The sequence below is a fragment of the Pogona vitticeps genome, chromosome 2 (genome assembly GCF_051106095.1).
Source record: "Pogona vitticeps strain Pit_001003342236 chromosome 2, PviZW2.1, whole genome shotgun sequence".
Lineage (NCBI taxonomy): Eukaryota > Metazoa > Chordata > Lepidosauria > Squamata > Agamidae > Pogona > Pogona vitticeps.
Genome location: NC_135784.1, coordinates 200,640,658 through 200,655,980, shown reverse-complemented (window position 1 = coordinate 200,655,980; position 15,323 = coordinate 200,640,658). Strand labels below are relative to the sequence as shown.

Below are 15,323 nucleotides of genomic sequence, written 5' to 3'. Positions count from 1 at the left end.
TAAGAAGTCACACAGACCAGGGATGGATTTTTAAACAAATAAAGGAATAAGGTTTATTTAAACAACACACAGGGAAAATAAAATGATCAAGTGAATAAGATACAGTAACGTGGCTTAGTCTCAATCATACATACACACAGTTTGGTTCACACAGAACACTTAACTTGAAGCACAGACCCTGAACCTATCAGTTCTGGCTAACCATACAGACACCTGAACCTATCAGGTTGGTACTGACTGACACACAGTAGTACCCTGTCTGACACACAGACTCCCACTCAAGCTTCTTCTCTCAGCTCTCCTCCAGCTTCTTCTCCAGCTTCTTCTTCAGCTCCACATATATATACAGTACAGCCCCTCCTCCTGATGTCTCGCCTTCCACTCCCCATAGGATGGAACTTTCCCTCCAACCCATGACAGACAGGTAACATCAGTGCTGTATGTAACATCACCTTCCTGCGTTCACTAAACTGTAAAATGCAAATAAAATAAGTTCCCAGAATACATCAAATGAAATCATCCGAGCAGCAATCCAGCCTAAGCCATGACCCATCGTGGGAGGCTGCTACACACAGGGAGAAGTCTCTAGGACTTGTGGTGTGTGGCTGCCCCAAGTGGCAAAATAGTGAATTGTTGGCGGTAACTTCTCATGGGGGAATTATTCCAGCCTCACCAACGAATCCTCTTGGACAAGTCACAGGACAAGTCAGATTTACCACTACATCATAGCCAAATCATTAAGAAGCATATTTCCAAGAGTGCCACCACTGGACACCCCTCCCCAACTCTATGTTTTACTTGAACAAATGCCAACAGAGGAAGGAATATTGTGTGAGATTATCTCCATAGTTCTGAAGGACACAGGCAGAATAAATAGGGGATCCCTAAAATATGCAGGATGTAAATCAATCAATGATTAAAAGCAACGGCCACCAAAACCTGGAAGCAAAAAAGAAAACTGCATGAGAAGCAAGTCTAAATTGCACCAATGTAGTCCTTAAACCCTTTGTTAGGCAAAACATGGGGAATAGGTTTCTATGTCCCCTAAGTCAATTTCAAGATGTACCAAACAGAATGCTTTTCTGCAATACAGTCTTCCAGTTCTTTGCTCTCTATCTGCATTATTTCTACATTACTCTTCCTAAAGTTTGCAGGGTCCCCCTCCACAACCACCTCTTTGTGCTGCTTGCATTTCTTCCCTTTAGGGTGAAGAATCCTAATAATAGATAGTTTTAAAGGACCCTCATTCAAGTACCGCGTTCCTGCTCTCATACAGGGATTAGATGGGAACTCTGCCCATCTTGCTTCAATCACAAAACGTATTCTGAAGTGGTTTGCCATGCCACCTAGCAGGGATTTTAAGAACTGTATTTGCTCAGGCAGAGCTGGACTGAAAGAGCTCCAGCAATGAAAGCTATCAAAGTTTGAGGAAACTGAAAAGGAGCAGATGACCACATGTTATTTTAAAGAAAAAGATGCTCAAATATGTACTTATCTACTTAGTTAAGTATTACTGAATTGCTTTTCAAAACATGTGATTTCATAAGTTGGCTTACAGTTAATATAATAAACCATTTAATGTAAATGCACAAATCATCATTGTCATCTTAAAACTACAAAGCTAGAATGAACCTTCTGGATCATTAAGTCCAGCCCCTGTCAGGGAGGCCCAGTGGGGAATTGAACTCCTAACCTCTGGTCCACTGCCAGAGGCCTAAACCACTGAGTTATCATTGAAGCTCAGTATATAAAAACATAGGAATGTAGGAATACCTACATCAGGAATGGTTTTAGACTGACTAAGGCCATTGGTCCACCTAGCTCAATATTGTCAACTATGGCTGGCAGCAACTCTCCAACATTTTTCTCCTCATCCTATCTGGAGATCTTTGGTGTTCCTGGATAATCTCCATCCTTGTACTAAACAGGTCCAGCTCTACCTTGCTTCTTGATCAGACAAGATCAAGTGGGTTCAGAGTGAACCTGCTAACCTGACTGATTGTTAGGGATGGGTCTTCCATGTTTACATGAACAAAAGAGGCTCTTTTTTTCATCTCAGTGCTCTTTTGTCAATTAGCAGAAGAAAGCTGCTTAAATATCAACTATTTGTATTTTTCACAAAAATTCCATGTTCCCCTCTTTTGTCTAACCTGTTTTTCACCCTTATCTGTCTAATTGCCTGGATTATTTTTCATCCAATAGCATCGTAAGCGCTGCCAAACAGCAGCCAATTAGAATGTCCATAAGGGCCGCAGTGGGAATTCTGAATCTGTAAAAGGCCTTGCATTAGTTGGAACTAGAGATGGGCATGAACCACCAGTTTGTGTTGGCTCATCTAGCTCCAAACAAGTGTTTGGCTCTTCAAAGCCCTGCCTTCTCTGGCAGGAACCCCCTCAGAGGCAGCAGCCTGGCTTCCCTCCCCTGCCTTCTCCAGTCTCTGCCTCTGAGAGGTCACCTGCCAGAGGAGGCAGGGCTTTGAAGTGCCAACCACCTGTTCGCCCACTAAACAAACCAGCACAAACCACCAAACTGGTGATTTGTGCCCATCTCTGGTTGGAGCAGAGTGAGGGATACTCTTTCTTTGCTTCAGTTGTTCCTAGTTGGAGTGCAACTTCCTGGTGCCCTCCATCATGGATTGTGCTGCCTCCCTGCCTCCAAAAGAAGGCATCAAGGGATGCGGGGAGAGAAATCTTCCTATATTCTAGTAGTTTTAGTTTGGGGAGCCTTTTTTGTAGGGTTCCCTTCCCCCCGCATTGTTTGCTTCCTTGGTTTTTCTCCCTTTTTCAGAGAGGAGGTCTTGTTTTTTTTTAAATTAAATTTTGCTGTTTTTTCCCCATGTGTGTTTTTCTTTCCCTGTTTGGTTCATTTAAAAAAAAAGGTTAAGTTACTGTGTATTTATTCTCTTAAAGGTTTGTATTTTGGTGGGGGGGACTGTTTCTTTTGCTTCTTTTGGAGAGTGTGGGCCAGGGGATGTATTTTGTGACCATGCCAGTGTGTCACTGTGGTATGTGGGTGATTGTTTTTCTTGGCTGGGTACAGCCTGGGCATTCATTCATTCGTTCGTTCGTTCGTTCGTTCGTTCGTTCGTTCGTTCGTTCGTTCGTTCGTTCGTTCGTTCGTTCGTTCGTTCGTTCGTTCGTTCGTTCGTTTATTTATTTATTTATTTATTTATTTATTTATTTATTTATTTATTTATTTATTTATTAGATTTATACCCTGCCCATCTAAACCAAAGTCTACTCTCTCTCTCTCTTTCTCTCTTCTTGTTCTGATGATGATTTTTTCTTATGTACTGTTGCCTGGAGTAGGCCCTGCCTCCACTTTTTTTTAAAAAAAGAGTAATATTTATGGGATTTTTAGGGCTTGGGGGGGGCTAGTTCCAGAAAATACAAATAGGAGGGAAATGAAATGAAATTACCTGTAAGAGGTCATCCCTTCTGTGTAAAATGAAAGGATTGGTGCATGGAAAACATGAAAACATAAAAGGCAGCCCCAAAAGAACCCAAAACACATCAAATCCTTTTTCTTTCTTTCTTTCTTTCTTTCTTTCTTTCTTTCTTTCTTTCTTTCTTTCTTTCTTTCTTTCTTTCTTTCTTTCTTTCTTTCTTTCTTTCTTTCTTTCTTTCTTTCTTCCTTCCTTCCTTCCTTCCTTTCTTTCTTTCTTTCTTTCTTTCTTTCTTTTTTGGCCATGCACATTGCTTCTGATTGGAAAAGAGCATTTGCAAGAATGGCCCTGATCGCCAATGCTAGAGCCCGGATGGACTCCTATGTGTGAAGCTGAACCTAATCTGTTGAAATAACAGTTTGGGTCAGGCTGCTTTACAGCATTGGCAACAAACCCTGCAGAGCAGCTCCCTTCTACACCCCAGTTTGCTATTCTGTAGTTTTGCGCCTCTCAGAGTCATTTAATAAACTGCTGTAATACCATTTGATCATGCATACTCATCTACATCCACCTGTCTCCGAGTGTTTTCATGCTGGTAAAAAATAAGCTGTTTTTCTTGCTGATTTATCTTCCTAGCTAAATGCATACTTTGGCTGCAAAGGGATACAACGCATCATATCAGTCTGAGGCAGCAGGTTTATGGTGCAGCTCTATAGCTGTCTACTAAGAGTAAGTTCCATTGTGTTCCCTAAGTGTACACCCCAGTATGGCTGTAGCGCATCATTAAAAGCTGCAAAATTGTCAGTTACCGTATTTCCTTTATCCCTATTATATCTCCATACCATTAAAGGGAAGTCCCAGTAGTATTGTCCGCCCCAGGTACATTAAGGTCTGCTCTGTTTCTGTATCATCATCATCATCATCATCATCATCATCATCATCATCATCATCATCATCATCATCATCATCATCATCATCATCATCATCATCATTATTATTATTATTATTATTATTATTATTATTATTATTATTATTATTATTATTATTATTATTATTATTATTATTATTATTTTGTAAACAGCTTTTCGCCTTCCTTCCTTCTTCCCATCTATGTGAGTTCCCAGAACAACTTCAGGGGCCTCCTCAGCTCAAAGATCGGTTTGTTTATTTTGTTTGGTTTCTTAATCTTGCACGACGGGTAAATCCCGATGGCTGCCTTAAGGGTGGCTGCAGGTTTGACATTGTTTCAAGGTCAACACTGCTGCAGATCATCTGCAGAATGCAAACTGTGCTGCCGATTCTTGATAAGGAGCTCGTACCAACAGGTTCATCCTCACCTCTGACTAATGACAAAGGTACAAGACTAAAAGGAATCTGAAAAAGCTTTGGTGGATTTAATTTGTTTTTGTTCTCTACTGATGGGCTTTGCACAGCGACCGACGCCAACCGGTTTGAAATTAGCTAATTTAAAACAATCAAACCACTCAATTGAGGCTGAACCTGTTATTATAATCTCAGTTTGCTCCAAAGTGAGAAAGCACACTTGCCTAGTGAGCGTTGCTCCCACACTTCTTATTGATTTCCTAACTCGTTTCCCTTCTTTTCAAAATGCTGGCTGGCTAAATTTGTGCAAAGCATATGCAGAGGCATTAATTTTGCTTTTAATACTGCAAGTCGTCGCATGTCTCTCTTCTGGGAGACCGAAGCTCATGCTGAGTTCACATTGGTGAGGCAATTCCCTTATGCAGAGGTACGTTTGACTGGGGAGTTTTTTTTTCTTGAAAAAATAAATGAATCTGTCTTCTTGCAGAAGTGCAGCATGAGAGGCCTCATTAAAAGTATACAAATAGTGTCACCAAAGCCAGTGGGATTTCTCATATCCGTACTGTTCATCATACAATTGCCTATCTCAATTAACCGCTCGTCTTGTGTGACTGCACCACTGAGGTGCAGTAGAGAGCCACAGCTCTTGTTCCACTTCAGGACACCATCATTTAGCCGGAATTTTGTACATGTATACAATGGGATTGTGCACGTGTGGGTGGAGCCTATATTGTGGCCCGCCCACATCCCACCAAATCTGTACTATCCTTCCTTGCTGGTGACGATCAGGTGAGGAGACCCAGAGGGTCAGCCAGCTAGTCATGCGAGCAAAAATGTCTACATGCAAACCACCTGGTGACAGCAGAGCTGGTATCAGAGGTCAGCATGCCTTCCTGGAGGGCCCATCACCAGCCAAGAGTGTCCACAAGGTTACAGGGGGGAGCCACACAGTGACACATTAGTATACAGATATAGTATAGTGTCTCTCTTAAAATAGCCAGGACATTTAGGAAGACAGGGAGCAGGTGCCCCCCTTTGCCACATCTGGAACCTACGTCATCGATCCCCAAGGGCCAAGATCCTTTCTGCTGCCCAATCTATTGCCCAGCCATGTTGTTGCCAGACTATTTGGGCTTGAGGCTGTGTCAAAGGCAGAAGTAAAAGACCATACAAGTCTACGCTCAGTTTTCCACTTTCAGATGTAGGGCAAAACTGAGTCAGACCAGCCCATGGCTGCCCCGTTGAAAAACCAGTGGGCAGAACTGACCCATCATCAGGCGTTCACTGGAGTCTCATGGACAGAAAGCTACTGTTGAAAGGGTTAGTTTAAAGCAGTGCCTGCAGCTCTTAAAGACAACAGAGGGGTGGAGGGTTGGCAGCAGCTTTACTGCCTGCTGCCTATGGACAGGCTGTCTTAGTCAGTTGTTTACCATAGCACTATATTCTGTGGGGCAGGAAGGGGCTGTCAGGAAAATAAAAACGTGGTGCATTTTCTGTCATAGTTAGACCTGCTCATCAATTCAAATAGATTTTTTTTAAGGAAAAAAGAGAAAGAAAAATCAGAGTGCTATTGTATCCGAGCTTGCAAAAGTTACTTTAAAAGCACAACTCATCGGATCCCCCAACCAGCATGGCTTCCAGGAATTGCTGACCCTCAAAAATAAACCTTTCTAAGCTCTGAGACCTATGAATAGCTGCTCCTAAGTAAGACTCACTATGCTCAGACAGGCATAGTGCTAAGTGCATATTGATTGGATTGTAGCTTTAATTTCTCACCCAGTATTTCTACCCAACCTCTGTATATTGGCTTATATGTACAGTAGCCTTTCGAATGCAGACAAGATCCACTGTTACCCATTCTAGAAATGATAAGAACCAGAAAACTAAAACACTACCAAGGAGGGAGGGGATGAGCCCCAAAAGAAGAGGAAAGGTTGAGGCCCCAAAGCAGCTCTGAAAACCTGGATATGGAGTTTACTGGCACACTGTGGCCTGGAGAGTAGGAGCTCCCTGCTGCTCTGTGTGTTTCTAAATGCAGTCAGACTGATACATTCTGTACAGTGGTGCCTCGCTTAATGACGATAATCCATTCCAGGAAAATCACTGTTAAGCAAAAACATCGTAAAACGAAATTAAAAACCCCATGGAAACGCATTGAAACCCATTCAATGCGTTCCAATGGGGTAAAAACTCACCGTCCAGTGAAGATCCTCCATACAGCAGCCATTTTTGCTGCCTGTATAGCGAGGAATCCATCCCTAAACACAGCAGGGAGCCATTTTAAGCACCCAGTGGCCATTTTGAAACCACCGATCAGCTGTTTAAAAAAGCATCATTTTGCAAAGAATCGGTTCCCGAAGCAGGGAACCAATCATCGCAAAGCGAAAAAACACTATTTAGACCATCATTTTGCAATCGCAATTGCAATCGCAAAAAGATCGCCATACAGCGATTTCATCATAATGCGGGGCAATCATTAAGCGAGGCACCACTGTATCATTTTTTAAAAAAACTAGGCATACTTGGTCTTCAGGCCTGTAGATTTTTGTAACAGAATAATAATAAGAGCACTGCAAGATCAGACCAAAGGCTTGTACTTGGTTCCTGGAGTGACCAATCAGATGCCCACAACAAATTCAACCTCCCCAGTTGTGTCCCTCAATAATGTGACCTCAAGGGGTTGCACAACATCTGGATATTGGTGTCCTGTGTTTCTTATGTCCACCGTCCTTTCTGTTCTCAATGGTTCCATGTCCAACCGCTCTAATTCATAAAGCATCTGAAAATTCTGATTCTTTGCTGTGACCGAAGCATGCATTTCTCCAATGTGAAGGGTGACTGAAGTCACTCATTAGTACAATCCTTTCTCATTTAAATGCCTCCTTGATTTCCTTCCCCAGTAATGTGCATGATTTCTAATTGGAAATATTCCTGGCTCTTTAATAAGGTTTTTTTCCTCCCCAGTCACTGTGCCTTCTTCTAAATGTGATCCCAAGCTGTAGTTATATGCCAGGAGAGGGTGGGCAGTATATTTATACATTCCCAAGCACAGAGACTGGAAAAGTTACTTTTTTGGACTGTGACTCCCAAATCTCTCAGCAAGTGTGGCCACTGGAGATGCTGCCTGGGGATGTTCAATGAGTTATACTCTAAACCAGTAGTGCCCAAGCTTGGGTTACCCAGGTGTTCTTGGACTGCAACTTCCAGAAGCCTTCACCACTAGCTGTGCTGACTAGGGCTCCTGGGATTTGCAGTCCAAGAACACTTGGGTTACCCAGCGTTGAAGACCACTGCTTTAAACAATAACTCTGCTGAGCTGTGCCCAATCTTGCTATCAGTGTGCTAGTGGAGTGAGCACACTACTGTCAATATTGCACACAGCTGGGAGTCTAATAGTGGAAGGACGGAGGATGATTATTTTGTTTTTCAGAAGAATTTACTCATGCTTCCAGCTCATGGCATTACACAAACTTCACCCATGTTGCCAAGCCCAAAGCCCCTTGTCTCTGATTTAAGATGATATGAGACAAGGGGCTGGATCCAGACTTCACTGTATTTAGGGCAGCCCCAATGAATTTAATGAAACTTGTGTTAGGCATGATTAATGTCCATTCCATTGATTCTAATAGGTTTGTGTCATCAAAGTCTACTGTAGCTCAAAATATGGAAGTGAAATCATCCATCCTGGGTTCTGATATGCTTGACTGAGACAGATATGGACGCCTAGCTGAAATGCAGCTGAACAGGACCAAGGAGCAAACCAGGACACAACCTGACTCTTAACTACCTGGAAGAAAGTTATATCCAAAATACCCAAGAAAATGTTCAGCAATGGAACTTTTAATTTAGAAGATACACATAAATATTTTAACACATGAGGAAATGCTAGAGGCTAAAGTAGAGGAATCCAGTAGCATATATTGAGGTAGGTAAAGTATTTTGAGTGACCTAATTAATACGCTTCTTTATATTTAAATAAATTAAATTCTTTCCCACCTTCTCCAGTAAAGGCACTTTCCCAGATTTTCCCCCAGTTAAGTGCATTATCTTGTTCCTATAAACCAGCCCCTCAACAGGATCTCTCCAAATAAGTTGGATTACATTTCCTACCACTCTAGCTAGCATGGCCAATGCATCTGGAGGGTGCCAGGTCAAGGAACACCACTTGTGATTATTTGCACCATTTTCCCTTGATGTCCCCTGTTCTCTTCCTGGAAAAAAAAACTGGAGTGCTCCTTCTCTCTTCAAGTCTTCAAACACCACATCATCCATGAAGCCTAGGACCTCATTCTTTTGACCGTGGGTAGCAAAAGCAACTCTCTATATGTTGTTGAACTGCTACTTCCTTTTACAAAGCAAGCATAGCAAAAGACAAGGAATACTGGAAGTGGTCGTGCAACAACACTCCTTCAGACTGAATAGTCAGTCAAAGCAAAGGCCAATGATGTGTGAATTTATCTGCTGATGGCCACCTCTTTTTATCTTTCCTTTCTTCCTGTCATGCTCAGGGTCACAAAATTCTGTTTTTATTATAATGATGATTGCAGTTTTGCTATTCAAGGTACCTTGTATGCTGATGGTGCCATCCTGCACAACGTCATTGCCTATACTGTACATTTGCTGGGAAATGACTTCCATGTATTACACCTGGAACTTCTAGGTAGATGTGTTAAGGATTTATAAGGTCAGAAAATAAATGTCATTGAAGGACCATAGTTAGATTGTTAGACTGTGACTTGAGATATTGAAATCCAATCCCCACCAAACAACGAAACTCATCAGGTGAATTTGAGCCAGTCACTTTGATATATTGCACAGGGTTGTCATAAAGCCTACTATACTACCTTGAGCTCATTGAAGGAAAGACAAAATAGAAATGCAATTAATAAATAAATAAATATTGGTAATATACAAATTAAAACAATTCAGCGGTGCAAAGCACAGCTTGTTCAGGTTAATCAAACAACGCCGATATGGCACAGTCCATTCCCATATAGGTACTGTACAACGGCAAGCACATATAGGAATCAGCAAGGGCTTCAAAAGGCACTCTTGTCTGCCTCCCCTCTGTTCCTCAGATCATGTGTAATTTGCAAACCAGGACACCAAGGAGATGGTGGAGCTCTGGAATCCAGGACATACTCCATTTCTGCCATGGCCAATATGCTGTAGCGCACGTATTCTGAGGAGAGGTCACGGAGGAGAAAGGGCTTCATTTGGTTCCTTTGTCAGTCCTTTCCCCTGGATGCAGCTATACCCACAAACTGGTGCATCATTCTGTGTACTTCCAAGGATAATATTCTTTAAAGGCGATTAAATTTGGGAGGATTTCAGAGCCTAAAAATGTGCAGGCTTGCCATAAAAAATCCCAAAGAAATAATAATGAGTAAAACAATATTAATAAGAATGTGTGTGTGTGTGTGTTGCCTAGGATCACTTAAGTATTCATGCAAATCACTTACCAGAGAGAAAAGATTACATTTCTTTGCATATAAAATAATTAAATTGAATAATTGCTATAATAAATAGTTCATCATGTGTCTATATCACAGACTGCATCCACACGGAGCAACATCAACAACAGTTGTCTTGCTAACAGTTTAAATAAGGCTGTGGAATAAAAGCAAAGCTATGACTTGCAGAATCATTGAAAGTCTACCAGTGACCTTCAAATCAAGCCTTAGCTGGACTTGGAAATGCTGGTTAATGGAAGACCTTGGATGAGAAAATGTGCACTGTAATGTACGGTGCAGAGACAATAACCATCCAGAAAGATATTGGAATAACAAAGTCATAGAGCAGCCTTTTCCTTTGTGCATTTTGCTTGTAAATTACTTGTTTCATTCCTATGAGTACAGCAGCACGTCCATTAAAAAAAATCAGACACCAGCCAGTGCAGACCACAAGAAGACATTCTACTAATCAACTTTTTGCTGCAGCATTCTCTATATATCTTAAGCCATGCAAGCTATCAAAGCCCTGTTTGACAGATCTATATACCAGTTTGAGTCCAGTCTGATTATTGTGGGTTTCTGCAACACAGCATGGGGCTATAGTAAGTCTCTTGAAAGAATAACATGCCAGAGAGCATTCATTTTTCACAGAATTACAGCCTGCAAGTTTCTTTAACTGTGAGTCATGATATTTTAAAGCGGCTTAAAACAGGTTTGCAGGGACAATATGGATGTCCTACTCCCATTGCCTTCCCGTAATAAAATCAATGTCTAGCTTTTCATTCTTCATATGTGGGGTAACTCTTCTCTCCACAGTCTCTGCAGAGATTATTCCAGATTTTTCACTTTGAAGTACTAAGAAGTTAGGAACAATGAGTAGTGAGTGGTGGATAGGAAAAAACAGCATCTCTGTGTTCAATTACTGGAAGTACAAAAGTCATAGCTATAGGCTTGAGACAACTCACAGTGCTGTCCCCTATTGATACTGAAACTCATCCACCAAATACAGCAGTACTTCAACCCATGACAAAATGTGTATGTTAGACAGGATATATTGATATGAAGTAACCATGCAAAAGGGAAAAAATTATGTCGTTCAATTCATTGATCCAAACTGGGCTTCTTGCAATCATTTAAGCAGTAAGACTGTTAATGTGAAACTGGCATTTGACATGAAAATGTCAGTTCAGAGAGGAGACAAACAAAACTGAGGATCCCAAAGTACCCACACAATAAAGCCAGCCAGTTCAATCACCCTTTCATTACAAATTCCACAGTCATGTCTTTCTTTCCATTAAACAATCACAGAACAGTACAATTTTCCCTCTTACCTCCTAAGGCTTGTTTCATTACAAATTCCATGGTGATGGCTTTAAATTCCTTCTCACCAGATCACTTCTCACATGCAAGTCAAACGGAGACAAGTTCTTGAGTTGCAGCCTGCCCTGAATTCACAAAGCAAAAGATTAGCATCAGGGTGGCTGCATTTAGTATTCTGGCCCCAGCTCCATGTCTCACTGCATTAAAGCTACTTGTCCTTTAGGTTGAGCACCACCAAAATGCGCACATGAACACACATTCACACACCATTTTTTTCATATTGAAGCTGAAGGCAATTGCTCATATTGTAGACAGAATGCATCACAAATTGTTTAACATATTATAGTAATTAGTACTTTAGGTAGTAAGAAAAGGGGGGGGCAGCCATTGCCAATATACCATTATACTACACTGCTGAATTGATGGGCGTTTATTTCAGGAGTTACGGACATTTCGTTCTGAATCTGTGATAGAAAATCAAACAAAGTGGCAGAGCTCTGTCAAAAAATAAACAAATTACTGGCTGAACACTCATTTGCTATGAAAACAGATCTGCCAGCAGAGCTGTTCAATTCAATTTTCAAGGCACCTGTTTCCTTTTTTAATGGCTCATCATAAAGAATTGTCTGGTCCCATGCAAGACACATTGGTTTAGCTGACATTTTCTAACTAAAGAGTTAAACATCTCCAACTTGGGTGATTCTTGACTGATCTGGAGAGAGGCTGCTTGGATGGAGTGAGAGTTCTAGCTATTAAGAGTGGAGGCAGCACGGGGGGCATTTGAAGGTTGAAGCACTTGAATTCTCAGCAGTAGGCTTCTCTGTCAGAATCTCTTAATGGCCAGCCTCGTGTCCGCATCATTGACCAAAAGAGCCACTCCAGTCAAATCGAGTTAAATACCAGACACATTATGAGAGAGAGAGAGAGAGAGATGGAGATTTAATGTAAGTTGGCTACTCAAGTGACATCAGTATCACATGTGCAAAGGAACTTAAAACTAGAATGTTTCTCCCACATATGTGTACATACAAATACCAATTTCATTAGGGGGGGAAAGTGAGAAGGTTCTATTGAGATTAGGCACAATGACTTGTGCTTCTGACACAGAACAAAACTGTGGCACAACATTTTATGCTGTGACTACAAAGCTGATGGTGTCAACTAGACAGCACAAGGTGTCCTTTTCCCCTTACAAACTGGGTTCACATGCAGGATTGTGCACACTATTTGGCGACTACCTGTCCACCTGCATGACACAATTTGAACTCCAGGAATGAATAGGAGCTATTACCATTTGACCCCTATGAACTAATGCCACCCCTCCCCAGGCACTCTCTGGGGTTGGCAGACACCTAGTTTTCATGACTCTGCAGAGAGAAGCAAACACAATCCAGATTCTTCCAAATGCTTTTTGAAATCAAACCACACACTTTGATTCAGTTTTAAAGAAAGGTGCAGAGGACCATTTGGGGAAACACCAAGAAAAAGAAGCAGAGTGAAGGAGAAACAAGCTAAGTCGAAAAATGCCCTGCTGCATCTACTGGCAATTTTCCCTCTCCAAACTTCTGTGATCAAAGAAGTGATGTGCCCTCATGCTCCTGATGGGGAGGAATCAATGCATGCACCAAAAGAGAGACATGCTCCAAATTCCAATGAAGCTGCAGTGAGGCTCCACACACAAATGGAAGTGGGAGGACTTTTCCATGCATTACATTCTACATCCGGACATCAAGTTCCCTGCATGATTTTAAAAATAAAAAATGAACCCCGGAATCCTTTCCCAAGTCATCAAGCTCTCAGAGGGACAGAACTTGCACAGCTGGCTGACTGGAAACCTCTCCAGAGCCAATGCTGAACGGGTTTTCAGCCAGCAGCGTGTGGATAAGCTTGTCCCATGTGGATCCTGCAGGAACACTTTGCCTTCTCGTTTAGACAACCGGATCGCAAGCTCTGCAACCGCAAAGTAGCACCGGCTCTGGTTTTGCTTTTCCCTTCCTCCCCCAGCATGTAGGACAGCTTACCACCTCACAGAGATCAGAGGAGAAATCCCGTCTGGGGGGGGGGGGCGGGGGATGCTCTCAGCAGCGGCTGCGACAGGGCGTTCGAGCCGAAGCCGGGGGGGGGGGGGAAGAGGGAGAGTGTGTATTTTCAGCACCAAGGACACTTCCTCGCGCCCGGGCGGTGCCTATTACTAAGGAGGCGAGGCTGGGGCGCCGTAGCTTCAGCACCCTGGACAGCTCCAATCCCCGGAAACGGGGCGAAAAGCGAGACAAGGAGGCAATACCTTTTCACAGCGCCCGAGTTCCGGCGGCTCGGTGTCTCTTCCCTGAACGGCGAAAACAAGCAAGGCGCTTTCTCCGGGCCGGCTTCCCCTCAGAGATCTGTCGTCCGCTACTCGCCGGGGTCCATGTGTGACCCAGGAGCGGAAAGCGTCGCTGAAGGGCAGGGGAAGAAGCCGCCCCAAGAAGTTCTCTCTCGCTCTGTTTCTTCCAATAGTGTCCGGACAAGACAAGATGAACCCGCAGGAGAGCAAGGACGAGCCAACAGTGCCTTTACTTTCACTACTGCCTCTTTTTATCACGGGATTTCCGGACCATCCCACTGACACTATTCCCTCCTTTACACACACTACGCTGGCTCCTTCCTCCTCCTCCTCCTCCTCCTCCTCTCTCTCTCCCCCCCCCCTCCGCCTCCACCTCCCGCTACCGATGCTGCTGGATCGGCATTTCTTGACTGGCGCTCTCTCTTTCTCCCCCTCCCACGGTAAAGGCTGGAAAAGGTTAGCCACTACTTCTGCCGCAGGACTTGGTCGTTCCCACGCCAGGAAGAATGGAGGCCACGCTTCAGATTTACCGGGTGGTGAAGGTGAGGGGTCGGAGGTGGGATTCTGTCTAAGTCGACGAAGTCCTCAACCACAGCCTACGGACGTCTGGACTCTGAACAAGGAACGCACCTCCCCGCTGTCCCCGTTTGTACTTTGTCCAGACCAGTATTGGGGGGGGAAGGGGGGTGAGAGAGGCCAGCATTTGCTGAGTTGAGCAAATCGACGATATTTTTAAGAAGGCGCCCGGGGTCGTTCCATTTAAAAACCCGAGGGAGAAAGGGAGAGAGAGAGAGAGAGGTAGGATACTGGAGGCGGGGAGAAAGGGGATGGCGGGGAAGCCAAGTCAGCAGTTTCTTTGCAGAGCCTCGCTCGGAAGCCGTGATGTCGTCACGCCTCAGACCCGTGACTGCTCTGGTTATTGTGTTCGTGAGCAGCCCAATGTTCCGCGACGCAAAGCTAACGGGAGAAAGAGGACTCGCTGGGAAGCGGGGATCTCAGGCGAGGACTAGAGGAGGGCACTGCAAGGTCAAGGGAGAATGGGTGGCTCTTACTCGCCCTCATGACAAAAGGAGGGATTCCCCCCCGAACCAATGCCCGCACAAGCGGTTGCCCAATAGGTGCGGGTTTCGAAGAAGGCTTCATGGTAGTGTTGCCCCCCCCCAAGCCCGCAACTGCCGCTCTCCTTCCCTCCCTCCCTCCCAACCTCTACCAAAGGGGCGTCTGAAGGTTAACGGCACAGTATGGCTGGGGAGAGCCAAGCTTTCCAGACGCAGCCTTGGCTGAAGCGTGTCAGAGGCGAAGTAAACCTGGACCTGGAAACGCCAGCTTGGAGAAAGAAGACACTCCGGGGCTTGGACCTCAGGCGGCTGGAATTTGGAGGGGGCGGGAGGGGAGGGAGGGAGAGAGGTGAAGAACCTGATTGCAAAAGAAAGGTGAAGAGGGAAGCCGGTTCAGAGCTGGCTTTGGAAGCGTGGGGGGGGAGGGGTAGGGGGGGAGACCGTTTCGTTTTTCGGTCCAG

The 15,323-nt window shown here is 43.9% G+C and overlaps 1 protein-coding gene across 2 annotated transcripts in view; it reads right to left on the bottom strand.

Moving 5' to 3' along the window:
• Nucleotides 1-14,960, bottom strand: part of CPLX1 (complexin 1) — a 186,071-nt gene extending 171,111 nt beyond the window's left edge. Inside the window, exons 1-2 of one of the 2 annotated variants that reach the window (XM_020807063.3) lie at nucleotides 13,766-14,960; nucleotides 11,493-11,606 (exon numbers count right to left, since the gene is read on the bottom strand). In XM_020807063.3, coding sequence (XP_020662722.1) covers nucleotides 11,493-11,523 — 31 coding nt within the window. In that variant the 5' untranslated portion in view covers nucleotides 11,524-11,606; nucleotides 13,766-14,960. Of the gene's footprint in view, nucleotides 1-11,492; nucleotides 11,607-13,502; nucleotides 13,611-13,765 lie in introns of those variants that run through there. The other variant, XM_078384819.1, reaches the window with a different exon arrangement.
• Nucleotides 14,961-15,323: the final 363 nt, after the last annotated feature.